We start from the raw sequence: 17,410 nt of genomic DNA on the forward strand, positions 1-17,410 counted from the left end.
TCACATACAGAAAGTGCGAAACAAAAGAGAGTAACACGCAGCCACAGCTGGTCAAGCTGCCCTTTTGTAATGATCCCTGGGGTGTGATTAACCTACGTGATCAGCCAATAGATGCCTACTAATTAAATTTGAATTTGAGTGGGAGTACTCTAGCAAGCCATTCAATTCAATTCAATTTTATTTATATAATGGCAAATCACAACAACTGTTGGGGTTGAGGGAAGGAAGACAGGACAAAGACACACTGTGGAAGAGAGCCAGAGATAATAACTACCAACTAACAGTTAAATGTAGAGAGGTGCCTAAACACATGAGTGAAAGCAGGATTTTGAATTCAATTCTAGATTTAACACAGAGCCAATGAAGGGAAGCCAATATAAGGAAATATGCTTTCTCTTTCTAGTCCATGTCAGTACTCCTGCTACAGCATTTTGGATTAACTGAAGGCTTTAATTTAGTGAGGTATTTGATTGATAATCTAAGTAAAAATCTAGTTTGGAACTTTGTTTTGAAGGGCTTTTTTTTTCAATAAAAATTGGCTGCTGAGTCCTTGATAACTATTTTTGTTGTTTGTTCTTTATTCTGTTTGACTGAATTTACAAAATATATGCTTCAGTTCATTTGAACTCTTGGAGTACAGTCAGCTTCTTCGGTCAGTGTGCATTACTGTTATGGGTTGCGTCCTTCTCCCATATACTCTTCCAGTAGTGTTTCGTCTCCAGCTTTGGTGGGGCTGTTCTCATTCCCCTGACAATGGTAGTATACCTCAGATGGTTCTGTGGAGCACAGCTGGTTTCTCCTGCCTTCCAGCTCCCTGGTATACCTCTTCAAGCAGATGGCCAAGGCTATGAGTCTTTTTTGGCAGTTTCCAGGGCCTCAGGTATGGGCAGCTTGCTGTACTTTGTAGCTTACTATCAGAGCTTGTTAATTTTTTAGTGTCAGCTTTATGCATGCAGCTCCCTCCAACTTTGTAATTTCTCTCTGCAGGGGAAAAACAATCAGCTACAAAGAAGAGAGGCCCCAAAGCTGAAGATCTGTCTCCCATTCCGCTTTTAATTATCCTAGGAACAACAAGTAAGCCATCAGTCTGAAAGTGAGGTATCTATTGGGGTGATATAGTACTATGAGATAAGAATTGATAAGCACTTAGCAATTCCAATTCCACTATCACTATTGCTTATTGATTTAATTCCTTATCAGTTCTCTTATCCATTCTCATTGGCACCACTTTGAGAGTCATTACCATCTCTGAGTAGCAGATATTACAATGGACATTACATTTTGTGCAAATTAATTGCATGCTGTGTGATCAAATATTTGTGCATGTTGGAGTTGTTTCCCATCTTTGTTGTGACAAGTTTTGGAGTCCTTCCAAAAATAAAAAATAAAAATAAAAATCATGTATTGTGCATATTACACAGAACATTTTTCTTACATTATTTAATTACTCACAGGTTTGGATGGAGTTTGAATGGCAAATTCTGATTGCATTCTTATTATAACCAGGAAAGATGAGAGAAGAGGAGATGAAGAGTGCAGCAGGTTGATGAGACACCAAAAGAATGAATGAAAGCTTTATTTGTCACAAGCAGGTTGCCCATGCAGCGAGATGGGAACCCCCCCCCCCCGACCTTACACACATAACACAGACATCACATGGGGTTACAAGTCAGAGATCGGTAGCGTTACAGAAAAAAACACTGAAATGTACACAACAACGGGAAGGTACAAGAGGAAAAAAAGAGACCTCCACTCATGCTGTGCTTCCATGGTAGGACAGCATGAGAACAGGAAACAAAAAAACTCCTCTGCACAAAAAAGCACATAAATGTCCACAGCACAACATTGTGGAAGACATGACAAGCCACAGGGATGGGTAGGGGATGAGGAGTAACCCCAGGCAACACAGCAGCCATCCTGCAACGGCGCCGTCTTTAAGCCGGGGGCGACGTAAGACATCGCCCCGCTCTTCGACAGCGCGTGCCCGGACCCACCTCGTGTTCCCAGGGGGCAACAAGCATCGAAGGCGTTGGAAAGGGAGGGGGGATGAGTGAGTGCTTATCAGTGTAAGTGTATGTGTGTGCGTGTCCATAGTTCAGCTGAGACAGTGTCCTTCGGCCTATCAGGCTAAGTAAACAGTCCTCCAGCCAATCCAGGTGTCCTTGCATGGGATGGGAAGAATAGCCGTAACACAGTCGTTATCAGGGAGTGATTGTTCGGCTCCAGCCTTGGGCCTGCAGCTGGCGCCGTGATGGGGATCCGCAATGTTGATGTTGATTTTGTAAATTTCCATGCGAGCAGCCCAGGAGAATTTTCAGGCTGCCCTAACACTCTGACACTGGTCTCTCAATCTCCGTTGGAGAGCCGCGAGCCTCCCCATGATGGTATCAAACTTCTGTTCCATGGTGTTGTCATTCTTTTGATTCTGAGACCTCACAACTGCAGTGATCCGTTCCGCGATGTCTTCCAACTGTCGCTCAAGGGTCTCATTTTGAGCAGGCCTCTCTCTGATGTATCCCCCCATACGCTCAATGTTGTTGCTTTGAGCCTTCACAGCAGCTGTAAGCGTCTCCAAGGCGTTGACCATATTACGTTCGTTGTGAGAGGTCGCGCCTCGTCCCATCGCTTCGATTCCAGCTGGCAGCCTTGGGGGGGTTTGAACAGCCGGTTCCGCTCTCTTATTTCTCCGATAAACCAGGGCTAAGCCAACTCCGATCAGCATGAACCCTGTCATCACGGTTCCGAATAGATAGATATCTTCAGCGTCCTCGATCGACAGTCCCGCCAGGCACATGATCCTCCAGTTCTGCCACCTGTCCATCGTGTATCCGGCAGGGAAAGTCCCTCCAGGGCACTCAGGCTCTCCCGAGCCCAGACTTCTCGTTGAGAAAAGGGTGTCAATAGCATTCAGAGACCAGTTGATCAAATCCATAATTCTCTTTTAGGTTTTAGAGAACGACAGTGGGAGGCTGTTCCAGGGAAAGTAATGCACACGAGACAAGACAAGGACATAGAGGCTAAGCAGGGAAGATAAGGGTGAGGAGGAGAGGAGAAAAGTGCGACGCATGTATACAGGGCACCCACAGTTACCTGTCCAGCCTTCCAAAAGAGCAGAAAAGGTGAAGAAGTGGTGAGCATCAAAAAGACTAGTAAGAGGGCACCCAATTTAAAAGGAGCCATTATGGAACAATAAAAGCAGAAACTAAAAGCAAGGGCTGGCAAAATTTGGGACCGTCTCCATACTCTCTTCTAAATAAATATGTCCTCAGGATTTCAATTTCTTTTTCTTGACGTTACTCATTCTGCTTAATATAAAAAACAGCAGCACACAATAACTCAAATTGCACTGATGGTTTATTTGAGTATCATTCTGTGACTTCAACCTTTTGGTATAATTTTGGACATTTTATTTATTAATTTTACTATGAAGTATACTAAATAACTTTTTAAAAGTTGCTGTTATCAAAAGGCCCACATTAGCAGATTTTAATATTCATGTGTCTATTGGATTAAAATGGATGCACTAGTCTTTATTCACCCCTTGCCTTGGTGAATCGGACAATGGAGTTCTGTTGATGATGGATGTCTTTCTCTAGTCACACAATCGCTAACCTCAAGGAGACCATACAACCTCAAGGAGAGCTCACTGACATAACACTGATCAGCTTTCTAGACTGGCCAAACTCAGATTTAATCAACTCTGAGTTTATTTTTTAAAATTCAGAATTTGTTGAACATGCTTCTTGGAATAGGTCCCTATTCGTATTTTGCAATGTCATCAAAGCAGGGAAGGGTGTGGCTGCAGTTACCATTGTATTTGCGCCCTGACTTTAGCGTTTTAGGCACTATTTCTCTAATTTAAGTAGTTCTTCAGTAGCAACAGCAGTTTCTGACTTAACCTATATCTGACGTATATCTAAGTCTGTAATCCATAAACTAAAGGTTTCTGAGCATTCTACCGAGTATATAACACTATTGCAATGCCTGTAAGACTACAGACTGGTGGAATCAACCCGCATCCTTTTTTTGGTTGCTACCAGCTGCATCAAGTTCACTGCAGTTAGTACATGTAACCACATTTACTTCCGCTTACTGTTCAAGTAAATTTGCATGCTCCCTACAATTGTCAGAAAAAAATCTAATGCAATAGTGGGAAATACACATTTTATCCTTGATTAATTATTATACCGCATATAATTAACAGAGCATGTGAACAGTGCCAGTTGTTTTTATTTTAAACGCGCAGCACACACACACACACAAAACATCGACCTACTAGCAGTTGTCTGTATTATTGTTTTTTTGTACTAAGTGGTTGTTTGCGTTACAGCGCCATTGCTTTTATTTTGAAGGATATGATCTGATGCATGTGCCACACATCCCTTCTTCTGACTTTGACGCCCGTGGGTCTGAGAACAGTGGCGTGTCAGGTTACAGGCGTGGCGCAGTTTGATTCTGATCGTTTCGTAATTCATCATCGCTAAGCAGGAAGTGCAGCCATGGCGCAGGGGCTCAGAGAAAGGTTTGAAAAATTTCTCCATGAAAAGAATCTGCTGACAGATGCCCTGGCAAAGGTGGAAGCAAAAGTCGGAGTAAGCAGGACCTACATTGCTCTCGGTGAGTGTTGACGGGTGGAAAGAGAGGCAGAGGCTGTCCGCATCACTGAGGGACGCATAGATAAAGGAAATAAAAGCCCGATGGACAGACTCACATTTAGCTGCATTTTCTTTTAGCCATAAGCTAACAAAAGAAATTGTGTTTATTTTACATCACCAGCTCGATACTATAAAAGTAGTCTCCATAATGTAGTTACTGGTTGTAACATAGGTATATAGGTATGATCCGGTTAATGTATTCGTGGGAAGAAAATCTTGACAAATGTGTGGTGTGATGTGTTTCAGCTGTCATCGGTGTAATCGCAGTTTACTTGGTCTTTGGATACGGAGCCTCCCTGCTATGTAACCTCATCGGGTTTCTGTATCCAGCCTACATATCGTAAGTATATGTTATTCTCAGAACACTTGGAAATGGCCTTAATCGCCTGTTATTTGCTCCTGTCGTTGTGCTTTCAAGTCACTGAATCTATAAAAAGGCCTGCGTTCATGTCAGCGCTAAGGACAACCTCCTTTAATCGAGATGACCACACCTGTGAGATTTATTTAGGGTATTGTAGCGCTTAAGCTCCAAAAGGATATAGATCTGTAGGCTTACTTAATATTTAAGCTTCTTTTTTGTGCAAAGTTTTTAATTTTTGAGTGCGTTTGCCCTCCACCAGTCTTTAATTATCATTTCCCGCAAACAAACAATGACAATAAAATACATAAGCACCTACAAAAATGTTAGTTTTAAGAAAAAGAACAATTTAAGCATTAAAAAAATCACAAAGGGAGAACAATATAATATCCACAACTGCACCAAAGAGTAAAACAGTGAACTGTGGATTATTAAACTGTATAGGTCTTTGTCTTCTAAGTCCCTATTAGTAAACAAATGATTCATTGATGGTATTTAATTTATTTATACTCAACTGGCTTATCTCAAAATGTAAAAGAACCAGTTTTGTCTTATCATTTCCTAACAACATTTCAATTTACAATAAGTCATTACACAGCAGTGGGGAGTGGATTTCATCACAGTAGGTGTTTCTCTAAAAGTGTTGTAATGAAGTTTAAGGATTTAAATTATCCACTCTTCTCTTCTTCAATGCCATGTGCCAGCATAGTGCAGAGCAGCTACCTGAACTCTACTCCCACAGAGATCGATTTTCTTGCTAATAATTTTACATCTTCACTGGTTACGACTCTAGATATTGTAGCTCCCCTAATAAAGAAATTCCACGATCACAAGTACATCTGCTGTGATGCTTAGACTTCTGATTAAGTCTCACAAGTGTCAGCTTTGTTTTTATAGCCCACATAGATATAAAAATATGGATATGTTCTGATAAATGATTAGAATATAATATTTCTGACTGTCTGAGTCAAAATTAAATTGAATTGAATCGAATGGGGACCTTGTGAATCGGAACCAAATCAGTTATTGAAATCAGTGACGATACCCAGCCCTACTGCTGATTTGAGTCTTCCTTTTCAGACTAGCTACAGTCGTTCGCTGTAAAGAGGCAATTAACTGAAGAAGCAGCAGCATTTAGGAAAACCAGTGTGGAGGGGCGTTCATTCACAGCTTGGTATTGTATTGGGGAAATTCGCAATGTATGTGCTAGTTTTCCAAAGTAATTAACAGTCATAGCAGAACCTGCTTATTTTTTGGCGTTACTTGATTCATCTGCTGCTAATCTTAATACATCACTTTTTATGATTAATTGTAATACTCTGCTTCAAAAATTTGGCACTGTGAAAGGGACACAGGAGATGCAACAAAATATAAATGTGTTGCAAAAAAGTGTCCAATCTAATACTGCAGTATAAAAAATTATATAATATTATATTATTATATAGTTAGTTTTAGGTGCAAATCTCCAGGTACTGACAGGTAGGAGAGAATTAGCGTGTCATTGGGAGACAACCAGTTCTTAATGAGTGACAATGCAAACACAGACTATTTTTTTAAACCAAGCAATCAACAGATTATTGACAACTAATATCTATTTTTAAAATTGTGATTATGCAGTCAAAGCAACATCACCATATGACCCCTGAGCCTGAATGTAGGGAATAAAACACGCAGCTTTATGGGAAAATGCTGAAAGCCTGCACATCTCAGACAAAACGCTATAGTAATTTTAAGGGGGAAAATCTTATATAGCTCTATCATCAGTGTAATTACAGGGGATTCTTTTGTCACACATAAGGTGACAAACAGATTTCCATCCCTCAGCGAAGGCCAGCAGCTTCCAGCCCCCAAATCACTGCATGTGCCCGGCTGTGATATTGACACAGTACTCGGTTCTCTTTGGAGGAATCGTTAAAAGTATTTAGGACATTTTGAATAGATCCCCAACAACAATGGCTGAAAAGAAGCCTGGAACAATCAGTTTCCACTCTGTTGTAACCCTTTGCTCACCTTCTCCATACCAATTCAGGACACTTGAAAGACCTATGGAGCACTTTAAAGAAATAAGAGCGTTACAGTGGAAGTCTGGCCTCTACTATGCAAATATAAAGAAATGGGTGGCCCAGGTTTAAAGAAATGTAAAGGATAAATCAAAATATTACGTTTTACAGAAAAAAGTAGGTGCTGCTCATAACTCAATCAGAAGTCTGAACAAGTAAAAACCTAGCAAAAAAAAAAAAGATAACATACACACCTGATTTTGGATTTATGAGGATGTTTGTATGGAAGATTTTTTTTTAATTTTCTTTTTTTTTAAATGGTACCTGTTTATTCGATTAGACTGAAATATATTTATCCATGTATTTTCTGTAAATAATTACAGATGGCTAGAAATAGCTGAATGTTAAACAAGCCAATTTGCTGCCTGTACAGAAATGTAATACTTCTATCTGTCTGCACCACCTACTTTGGCTTTGTCAACCTTTAATTTACTGCACTCCACCAAATAGTATGAGTTATCTGGCTGCAATTTACCAAATTATAGCTACCAAAAACTTTACTTCTCTCTTTTAGGAAGTAAAATGAATACTGACCATTTTCTAATTTGTGCTGTTATTTAAGGAAATTATAAGGAGATGCTGCCATGTCATGAAGAAAGAATTTAAAAAAAGGGTTTTGGCTGGAGATGCATTGTCAACGTCCCAACATTTATCCAATTTGGGGTCACAGGGAGCTGCAGTCTGTCTTAGCTGTTATGGGATAAGAGGCAAGGTACCAGTCCATCACAGGCCCAACACTGAGACAGGCCCAGTTTTGAACCAGGAACTTTCTTTAATGTGAGGTGACTTTTTATCAATTATTGCCGTAGTTAGCCCTTAATTAGCCCCTGGCTTCTAGCTTTTTGGTTTAACATCTGCTAACACAGGGGAACATTGCTAGATAGATATAGATGATCTATTTTCATTTGACCCATGGAAATAATTCATCATAACGGGGTATCAGCGATGTAAGGTTTTGCCTTTTTTATAGCAATTCTTGCACAGAGTTACAAAAATGTTTAACGGGCTACTAATCTAAGGCAGTTGGAAAGAAAAGCGACTGGACTACTTTGAGATTCTTGAAGAAGCTTCAGCTCTCATCCAAGACTCTTCAGTTCTGAAGCTTCATCAGTTCTGGGAACTGAAAGATTACCATGATCTGGATGACTGAGAACCTACACAGATTTATCATCTATTAATTGTAAACTGAACTTCATCTATAAAGTTAGTGGATTTCCCCTGTGACTTACAAAGAAAGCATTTAAAAAATTTTGTCATCAAAAGTTTTAAAACAGTTCTTATCATTGTGATATTATCTAGTAAAATCTCAGGGCTAATACTACATGCAGTCAGCATAGTGTCACATGTTGGCCTGCTGCCGTCACTATGAATGTTTTTCTTGTCTCAAGTTTTTTGAGAAACAGCTTGATAGAAAGTAACCAGAATTGTCCTCAACATTTGATACATTTTATTAATCTTAAGATATCAGTATTTTCTCAAGTCAAAAGTATGGGTGTTACATTATTTGGTACAAGAGAAGAAAAGAGTAATAATGTTAAACAATAAGCTCAGAGTGGAGCTAATAATCTGCATAGGTTTATTTGTACAAACATATGTTATCTTCACTGTAACTCTGTTTATAACAGGTTATTTTATCCTGATTTTGTAAATCTTATTTGAAATGACTCATCCTTTCGAAACTAAACTGAAATCTCTAGAGCTAGCAGCTCTTTAAAAGTTAAGCCATTACTTGCAACATGGTTGCCTGGGTGTTTGCGTGATTATTTCTTAGTTGTGTAACAGTGTTTCTGTTTGTTGCAATAAATCTTGTGGTGTTGGAAATCCTGTCTATTCCCCCCTTAAATAGTACTACATTTGTAAGGAAAATGCATTTGTGGGTTGAGCAGCAGAGTTAAAAAAGTTTGGTTGGTTGCTTGATTAGCTAGGATGAGAATTGGAAAAGGCTGTAGTTCAGGCTGTCCACTACTGTGAATACTGTGAATCCCAGGCGACACCTTGCAAGTGGAGCATGGTAGCTGTGCTTCATTTTAATAATTTTAAATGGCAACGAAATGTCTAAATTAGACAAAATCTGTATCAACAGCATGATCAAAATGTTGTAGCTTCTGTTTCATCACTGTAGAGTTCTGGTGCTTTTCAATAATAGAATAAAAAAAAACAACTTGTTTCAGAGTTGACCCTTTTCACATATGAGTTAAACTGATTGTAACATTAGTCTCCCATGAAAATGACGAGTATGGCTGTAATATTGGAAGGCATGGCATGGTCTGTGTGCCTTGTAGTCACACAAATAAATCAAACCACTGCTGTAAGATTTATAAACCCCTCATTTGTGTGATAAATTCTTAATGGTGTGTATAAATGTTGTTGTGATGTATTCTGTGAACACCTCAACATGCACGTTTTCACCAAATGGCCATATAGACTAAGTGAGTTTAAGTATTAATGACATATAATGGATGTGTTGGTACTACTGGAGGAAAATGAAAATTCATGAGCCATTGATTAACAGGCCGATTTCTGTGTATTCATCCTATGCATTCACAAGGTGGTATTGTCTGTTCAATTTATTATTGATGCTTGAATACATCAATACATGCTGCATATTGAAAGCGAGATATGAGCTTGATCCATGTGCACATTCATGGTCCTTACAGAACAGTGCTTACAGGTATGTGTAAAAGAAGTACCAAACATGTCTTTGTTCTTCCCAGGATTAAGGCCATTGAAAGTGCCACCAAAGATGATGATACTAAGTGGCTGACCTACTGGGTGGTGTATGGAGTCTTCAGTGTGGCAGAGTTTTTTGCTGACATCTTCCTTTCCTGGTTCCCATTCTACTATATTGGAAAGGTAATCCAGTTGGTCTCTGTGCCTGTCCTCCTGGCACTTACATTGATAAGGCATTACATTTTGACCACTGACAGGTGAAGTAAATAACACGGAGAATCTCTTGGGAGCAAATAAAAATTTTGCCCTTGAAGTTGATCTGTTACAAGGATTTGAGCGAGTTTGACAAAGGCCAAATTGTGATGTCTGTGTATCTACAAAACTGCAGCTCTTGTAGGATGTTCCCAGTCTGCAGTTGTCAGTGTCAATCAGAAATGGTTCAAGGACAGAACAGTAGTGAACCAGCAACAGGGTCATGAGCAATGTTTCCTCTAATTTTTCATGTGTCTGAGCGAACACACAAACTCCCTGAGCGGTCCCTTGGACCACTGTGAGCAACAGCAGACGTGTGCACTGTGGTCACGCCAGCATCAAATCCATCCAAGTTACATGGTTTATTAAAATAATCAAATTACAGCATTTACATTTATGTTAGACTACTTTTAATTAACTGCTTTAGCCCACTTACAATGAAAATTTAAATAAATCTTGTTCGTGACCTGTGTAGTATTTTTTGAAAACACAACTTTCTTTTTTTTTTTTAATATTATTTTTATAAAGCTCTGACTTGTATTATGAGTCTGAGTCTGTGGTCTGGGAGAGAGTCCTGTAACTCTCTGTCAGCAAAATACAGTATATAATGACCAATGTTGGGCAGTTAATGATATAGTTACTTCTTCAAAAAAGTAACTGAGTTTTGCAAACAACAAAGTTTTTTTGCAGCTGTTTACCTTAAAATGCAGCCAAGGCGTTTTTTTAAACAAACATTTCAAACTATTTACAGAACAATCAGCTGTTCTGCATCAAATCTGATGCCACACAAATTATTTGTGTCAGTCCAAAAAAATAATTTCTGTCCACTATGAGATGAAGGAGAACAACAGCCTGGTACCTGCAGGCCTGACAACAGGAGATGTATCACTGCTGTAACACCTGTAACATTCAGCAGTCGCCTCATTGTTCTGACACACACAACAAAACTATCGACTACACTACACACTAACTACACAAGATTTGCGCTAAACGTCGCAAATCTCTCACATCTCAAAACACCGCTCTACTCCTAAAACTTCCCCCCTTCCTAAACAATTAAATGCCTTGTTGCCATATCATTTTTTGATTGGTAGATATGGTACATTTTTCGACCAATAAGAAAGGGTGGGGTTTTCTGGTTTTGTCTTTGCTCACAGGCGGAGAATGCTTTTGAGTGTTTTCCTTATAAAATGCAGTTTTTACCGTTTCTTCCCGCAGTAAATATAAACAACGATAGTATTCAGGAAGAAAACCAAACATTGCAGATACATTTTTATTATAACTCTGGTTTTATCAACACAATTTAAAAACTGGTATAAAGTCCACACTTTTTCCGTCAATTGTTCCGTCTGTCCTGCTCACATCTCCAGTGGTTGTACACGTTGTCATTAAGTGGCTTCACTCCACATCAGCCACGCTGCTTTGCTAGCTAAAACACCGGTGTCGGCACATAAGGACGCTGTCATAGACTGTCAATGACGTTGATTAGCTGCGTATATACGAATGTGAATCGCATTATTGGCTGGACTATGGGATAAGGTGACATCGTGCTAATTCCATACGGGAGCAGCCAGTAGCTTATTGACTAACACTGCAAAAAAGAATTCTTAAAGTATTAATTTTAATTTCAATTCAGGTTAGATTTTTTTTTGTGCCCAACGCAGATTTTCTGTGCGCAGCGACCGTGCCAGCAGTGCGCAATTGCACACGCGCGCAGCTTAGAGGGAACATTGGTCACGAGCATCCAAGGCTCATTCATGCACGTGTAAAGGCTGGCCCATGTGGTCTAATGCAACAGATGAGTTTCTGTACCTGAAATTGCTATTAATGCTGGTCATGATAGGAGAGGGAAAAAATGCTGGTTATGATAGAAAGCTGTCAGGATACTGTGCATCGCAGTTTGTTGTGCATCGGGCTGCAAAGCCACAGACCAGTCAGGGTCATGTTGAATGTTTTCCGCTAGGGATGTGAGCATCATAACTGGACCACAGAGCAATGTAAGAAGGTGATTTGGCCTGAAAAATCGTATTTTCTTTTACATCACGTGGATGGCCTAGTGTGTGTGTGTGTGTGTGTGTGTGTGTGTGTGTGTGTGTGTGTGTGTGTGTGTGTGTGTGTGTGTGTGTGTGTGTGTGTGTGTGTGTGTGTGTGTGTGTGTGTTGCTTACCTGGGGAACACCTGGCACCAGTATGCACTAAGGGAAGAAGTCAAGTTGACAGAGACGGTATGATCCTTTGGGCAATTCCCTGCTGGGAATCCTTGAGTCCCGAAATCCATGTGAATGTTACCATGACACATATCACCTACCTAAGCATTGTACGAGACCGTGTGCATCCTTTAATTGAAACGGTAGTCCCTGATGGGTGGGCCTCTTTCAGCAGGATAATGTACACTGCAACAAAGCAGAAATGGTTGGGAGCACAACAATGACTTTGAGGTGCTGACCTGGATTCAAAATTCCCCTCATCCTGTCGGGCATCTGTAGAATGTAATGTGTAAACGAGCCCGATCCATGTAGGCCCCACCTCCCAACCTACACGACTTAAAAGTTCTGTTACTAATATCATACTGCCAGATACAACAAAATCATTACAGGGGTCTAGTGGAGTCCATGCCTCAATGACTCAGGGCCGGTTTGGCAGCAAAAGGGGGACCAGCAATTTAGGCAGGTGGTCATAATGCCTGAAAGTTATATTATTATTATTCTGTTTAGTGCCAAATTCTATACCTGTTTTAATTTTTTGAGAGAAATTTTGTTTTTTTTTCCCCAGTGTGCCTTCTTGGTGTGGTGTATGGCTCCAACTCCTTCTAATGGATCGGTGCAGATATATAACCGCATCATTCGACCATTCTTCCTCAAGAACGAGGCCAAGATTGATGATGTAGTGAATAACATCAAGGACAAGGCGTCAGAAGCTGCAGACAAGTTCAAGGATGAGGGTGACTAAATCATCATAATTGTGTAGTGTTTGCTAAAAGAGCCTAAATGATATATCAGATCCTATTTAAGATGCAATGAAAAATTGCCTTCAAGAGATTTAACTGTAGCTGCTCACATTCAGCTAGCTAAGCTTGGATAAGAGGTGAAACGTCTTCAAGAAACTCAAAAAGTCTACTGGCCTTTCTTTTCAAGCTCCTTAGATATTAAACAGACTTAAACCTCCTAGCAGAGACCACTTTGTATTCATGTGAGTGTAATGCAGATAATGGTCTCCCTCTTACGAGAGGGAAGAAACATGTGTCCTGCTTCCCACATTGCCTGGATAGGCAGCTACTAAGCATCCCTGAAGTGAAACATGTTGTGTGCTAAATGTAAGAACAGCAAACCTCAGACAATACTCCAACTTGAGTTCTTTCTCTAGCTTGGGAGTAATTTTGTGAATTTGTATACATTTCAGTTATTTAAAAAAAAATGGCAATAATAAAGTCAACCAAAAACAGAAAAAAAGGATTGAAACATTTTCAGTAAAAAATACAGGAGATTTTCACATATCATCCACTGTACCAAACGTACACAACAACAGCACAACAAGGTCCAAATCCCCAAAACTAGGGGTGGGCCATAATTTAAAATAGTTTCATATTAGACATGTTTATATTTTTACGGAGCCCCCCAGGGGACATGGGAGAAAAAGAAATTTACGGAGGAAAAAAAAAAAATTAGGGAGAAAAAAAAAAATTAAGACGGACTTTTGCGAGATCTCGCAATACTTTTGCAAGCGCTCGCAATACTTATTGCGAGATCTCGCAATACTTTTGCGAGCGCTCGCAAAAAGTCCGTCTTAATTTTTTTTTTCCTCCCTAATTTTTTTTTTTTTCCTCCCTAATTTTTTTTTTCTCCCATGTCCCCTGGGGGGCTCCGTAATATTTTGTAGTTGTAAATTAAAATTAAGTTGATCTTGGATTCCATTTTGCAGGTTTCTAAAGTCAAACATCTGCAGTGCTGATGTACTACGTTTCACTGACAGTATCTTTGTATTTGTTTGTGATTTGTCCACAGCTAAGAAAGCCACAGCAAACCTCATATTTGAGGAGAAGAAGAGCTCCTAAGAATGAAGTCTGTCCACAGTGCCAGCTCTGTAGCTGACTCATTGAAGAAATTTTGCCTTGAAAATGTCAGTTTTTACAGCACCTATTCAGAACACATCTGTAAGCTTCATGCCTGTGATATTAAATGTAAAACTGTAGCAGTCAAAGCCGCTCCATGTTTTGTTTGGTTTTTCTGGAAGGCTCTCAGTTTAACTGTATGGTAGTCCTGGTATGCTTCTTGAACCAAATAAAAACTACTTTACTAAAACCATTTCCTAATGTTAATGATCGTACAACAGATTTGATGGAGATTATTCAGTTTGCTGTTGAGGAGTTGATATGACTCAGGTCTTACTGACAACTCATGTACTTTGCTGTTCTTTTGTTTTTCCTTTATCGCTGCCTAAGTAATATTTGGTGCCAGTTTGATCAGCTCATTGAAAAGATGTTAAGTTAACTAGTAAGAGACTTCAAATGGAACAAATTGTGTGTTTTATATCCCCTTAATGAAATGTTTTGAAAAAAAAAAGAAGGTTAAAACTATTCACTTTCGGTCTGGCCTTATATATAGTGTAAATCCAGCTGGGATGTGAGGAGGTTGAACAGGTCACCTAATAATTGGAAGGTTGTTGGTTTGATCCCTGTCTGCTCCAGCCTGTATGCCAAATATCCTTGGGCAAGACAGTAACCCTAGGTTGCTTTATACTCTGATAAAGAGCACTTATGTAGGAAACGCATAGAGGGAAAAAAGTGCTTGTATAAATGGGGGTGAATGAGGACAGGTTCTGTAAATGCTTTATTAAGGTCTCAGTTAGACTAGAAAACTGCTATATAAGAACCAGTTCATTTACTAGTGTGTTTTTAGCTGTCACTGTACAGGGATGTAAAAATACAACAATACTGTTGACCAAAATATCCTATTAGAGTGAGTAATAGACTCCAGTTTGTGCATGTAAATGGAGAGTCCTCTTCACACACTGAGGTTAATTATGGAGTTCCACGTGGTTCAGTGCTAGGACCAATTCTGTTTACATTATACATGCTTGCCTTAGGCAGTATCAACAGAAGGCATTGTGTACATTTTCACTCCTATGCAGATGACACACAGCTTTATCTATCCATGAAGCCAGATAACACACACCAATTAGTTAAACTGCAGGAATGTCTTAAAGACATAAAGACCTGGATGGCCTCTAAATGTTCTGCTTCTAAATTTAGATAAAACAGAGGTTATTGTACTCGGCCCTGAAAATCTTAGAAATATGGTATCTAACTGGATTTTTACTCTGGATGGCATTACCTTGGCCTCCAGTAATGCTTGGAGTCATTTCTGACCAGGATATGTCCAGTGCACATATTAAACAAAGATTTACGACTACTTCTTCCATTTGTTCCATATCCACACTGAGAAACTAGTTCCCATTGTATCTTAATGACCTTGTAGTACCATATCACCACATTAGAGCACTTCACTCTCACACTGCAGGCTTACTTGTTGTTCCTGGAGTATTTAAAAGTAGAATGGGAGGCAGAGCCTTCAGTTTTCAGGCCCCTCTTCTGTGGAACCAGCTTCCAGTTTGGATTCGGGAGACAGACACCATCTTTACTTTTAAGATTAGGCTTAAAACTTTCCTTTTTGCTAAAGCATATAGTTGGAGCTGGATCAGGTCACCCTGAATCCTCTCTTAGTTATGCTGCAATGGGTTTTTTGCTCTGCTGGAGGATACATTTAGTATTTCTTCATCATTCACCCTTCTCACTCAAAATGTGTTGATAGACTCCTCTGCATTGAATCATGCTTGTTATTAATCTCTGGCTCTCTTGCAAAGCATGTCTTTTATCCCATCTTCCTTCTCTCACCCCAACTGGTTGCAGCAGATGGCTCCGCCCCTCCCTGAGCCGGGTTCTGCTGGAAGTTTCTTCCTGTTAAAAGGGAGTTTTTCCTTCCCACTGTCGCTGAAGTGCTTGCTCATAGAGGGGTCTTATGATTGTTGTTTTTTCTCTCTGTATGTATTATTGTAAGGTCTACCTTACAATATAAAGCACCTCAAGGTGACTGCTTTTGTGATTTGGCGCTGTATAAATAAAACTGAATTGAATTAATCAGAGTGTAGCTTCAAGTCAATTAAACTTCTTGGTTATTTAGCTGGTCAGTTAAGGTGCAGAAGGGGTTGTTATTCAGTTTCAGCTGTTTTGATGTTAATGAAATTAACAATAGGTGCACTACAGGTAGAACAATGAAACAACCCCCAAAACAGGAATGGTGTTACAGGCCACTGACTTTTTACCTGTTTTCTGTTTTTCACTAGTTTTGCTTTTGTGTAGAAGTCCAGAGTCCGGGTCACTACTTGTAGCATGAGGCGAGACTTGGACCCTACAGGTTGCAAAGGTAGTTCAACTCCTCTAAGATTCCTCTAAGTTTGACTCCTCTCCTGGCTGTAGCTCAGGAGGTAGAGCAGGTCATCTACTGATCGAAGGTTAGTGGTTTGATGCTTCAATAAGATACCAGTGTGCTTTCTGATGCATCCATCGAAGCAAATATTAGCTAGGAAGCACTGAAAAGCATAGAAGAAAGTGCTGAATGGGTGAGTGTGGCATGTTGTATAAAGTGCTTTGAGTGCTCCAGGAGAGTAGAAAAGCGCTATATAGGAATCAGTCCATTTACCATAGCAACATGTGCCACTGCAATAAGGTTTGCTGAGATTAGTTACCCTGGGACCCTGTTTACTAGAAGGTTTTAAAATTTCTGTACTTTTAGGTGACAGGAGACATGTGGCCTGGTCAAAACACAGAGAGCTGCACTCTAAAAGATCTTTAAACATAGTAAACATACCTTGTGTGCCACAGACTGCTCCCAAACACGAGGGGACAAGTAATACCTCTAAAACACTTAAGTTGGCTTTATTAAACATTAGATCTCTAGCTGGGAAAACATTTTTAATTAATGATTTAATCACTGAGCACAGCCTTGATTTTATGTTTTTAACTGAAACTTGGTTGGACCAAAGTAACAGTGGAGCTGTTCTCATCGAGATGACCCCTCCTAACTACAGTTTTATCAGTGAGGTCAGGGCGAGCAGGAGAGGAGGAGGGGTTGCTGTCTTATTTAATGAATCATTTCAATGTAAGCAGCTATCTCCTGGAAGTTTTCAGTCTTTTGAATATGTGGCTTTACAGCTGAAGGCCCCATCCAAAGTTGTGTTTCTTAATGTTTACAGGCCTCCCAAATACTGCACAGACTTTTTTAATGACCTCAGTGAACTGCTGTCTGTGATCTGTGTTGATTTTGACTGTGTAATTATTGCTGGGGATTTTAACATTCATGTGGACAACCCTCAGGACAAAGGGACTAAAGACCTGAGTAACACTCTGGGCAACTGTGGGCT

At 39.8% G+C, this 17,410-nt stretch overlaps 1 protein-coding gene across 1 annotated transcript; it reads left to right on the top strand.

Annotated features, from left to right (window-relative positions):
- The first annotated feature begins 4,402 nt into the window (after positions 1-4,402).
- Positions 4,403-16,127, top strand: reep5 (receptor accessory protein 5). The gene is made up of 5 exons (XM_004564579.4): positions 4,403-4,617; positions 4,902-4,995; positions 9,788-9,926; positions 12,767-12,935; positions 13,996-16,127. Exons 1-5 carry the CDS (start codon positions 4,500-4,502, stop codon positions 14,043-14,045), a joined length of 570 nt encoding a protein of 189 aa, XP_004564636.1. The 5' UTR covers positions 4,403-4,499; the 3' UTR covers positions 14,046-16,127.
- The last annotated feature ends 1,283 nt before the right edge of the window (positions 16,128-17,410 follow it).

Source organism: Maylandia zebra, linkage group LG7 (assembly GCF_041146795.1).
Source record: "Maylandia zebra isolate NMK-2024a linkage group LG7, Mzebra_GT3a, whole genome shotgun sequence".
Lineage (NCBI taxonomy): Eukaryota > Metazoa > Chordata > Actinopteri > Cichliformes > Cichlidae > Maylandia > Maylandia zebra.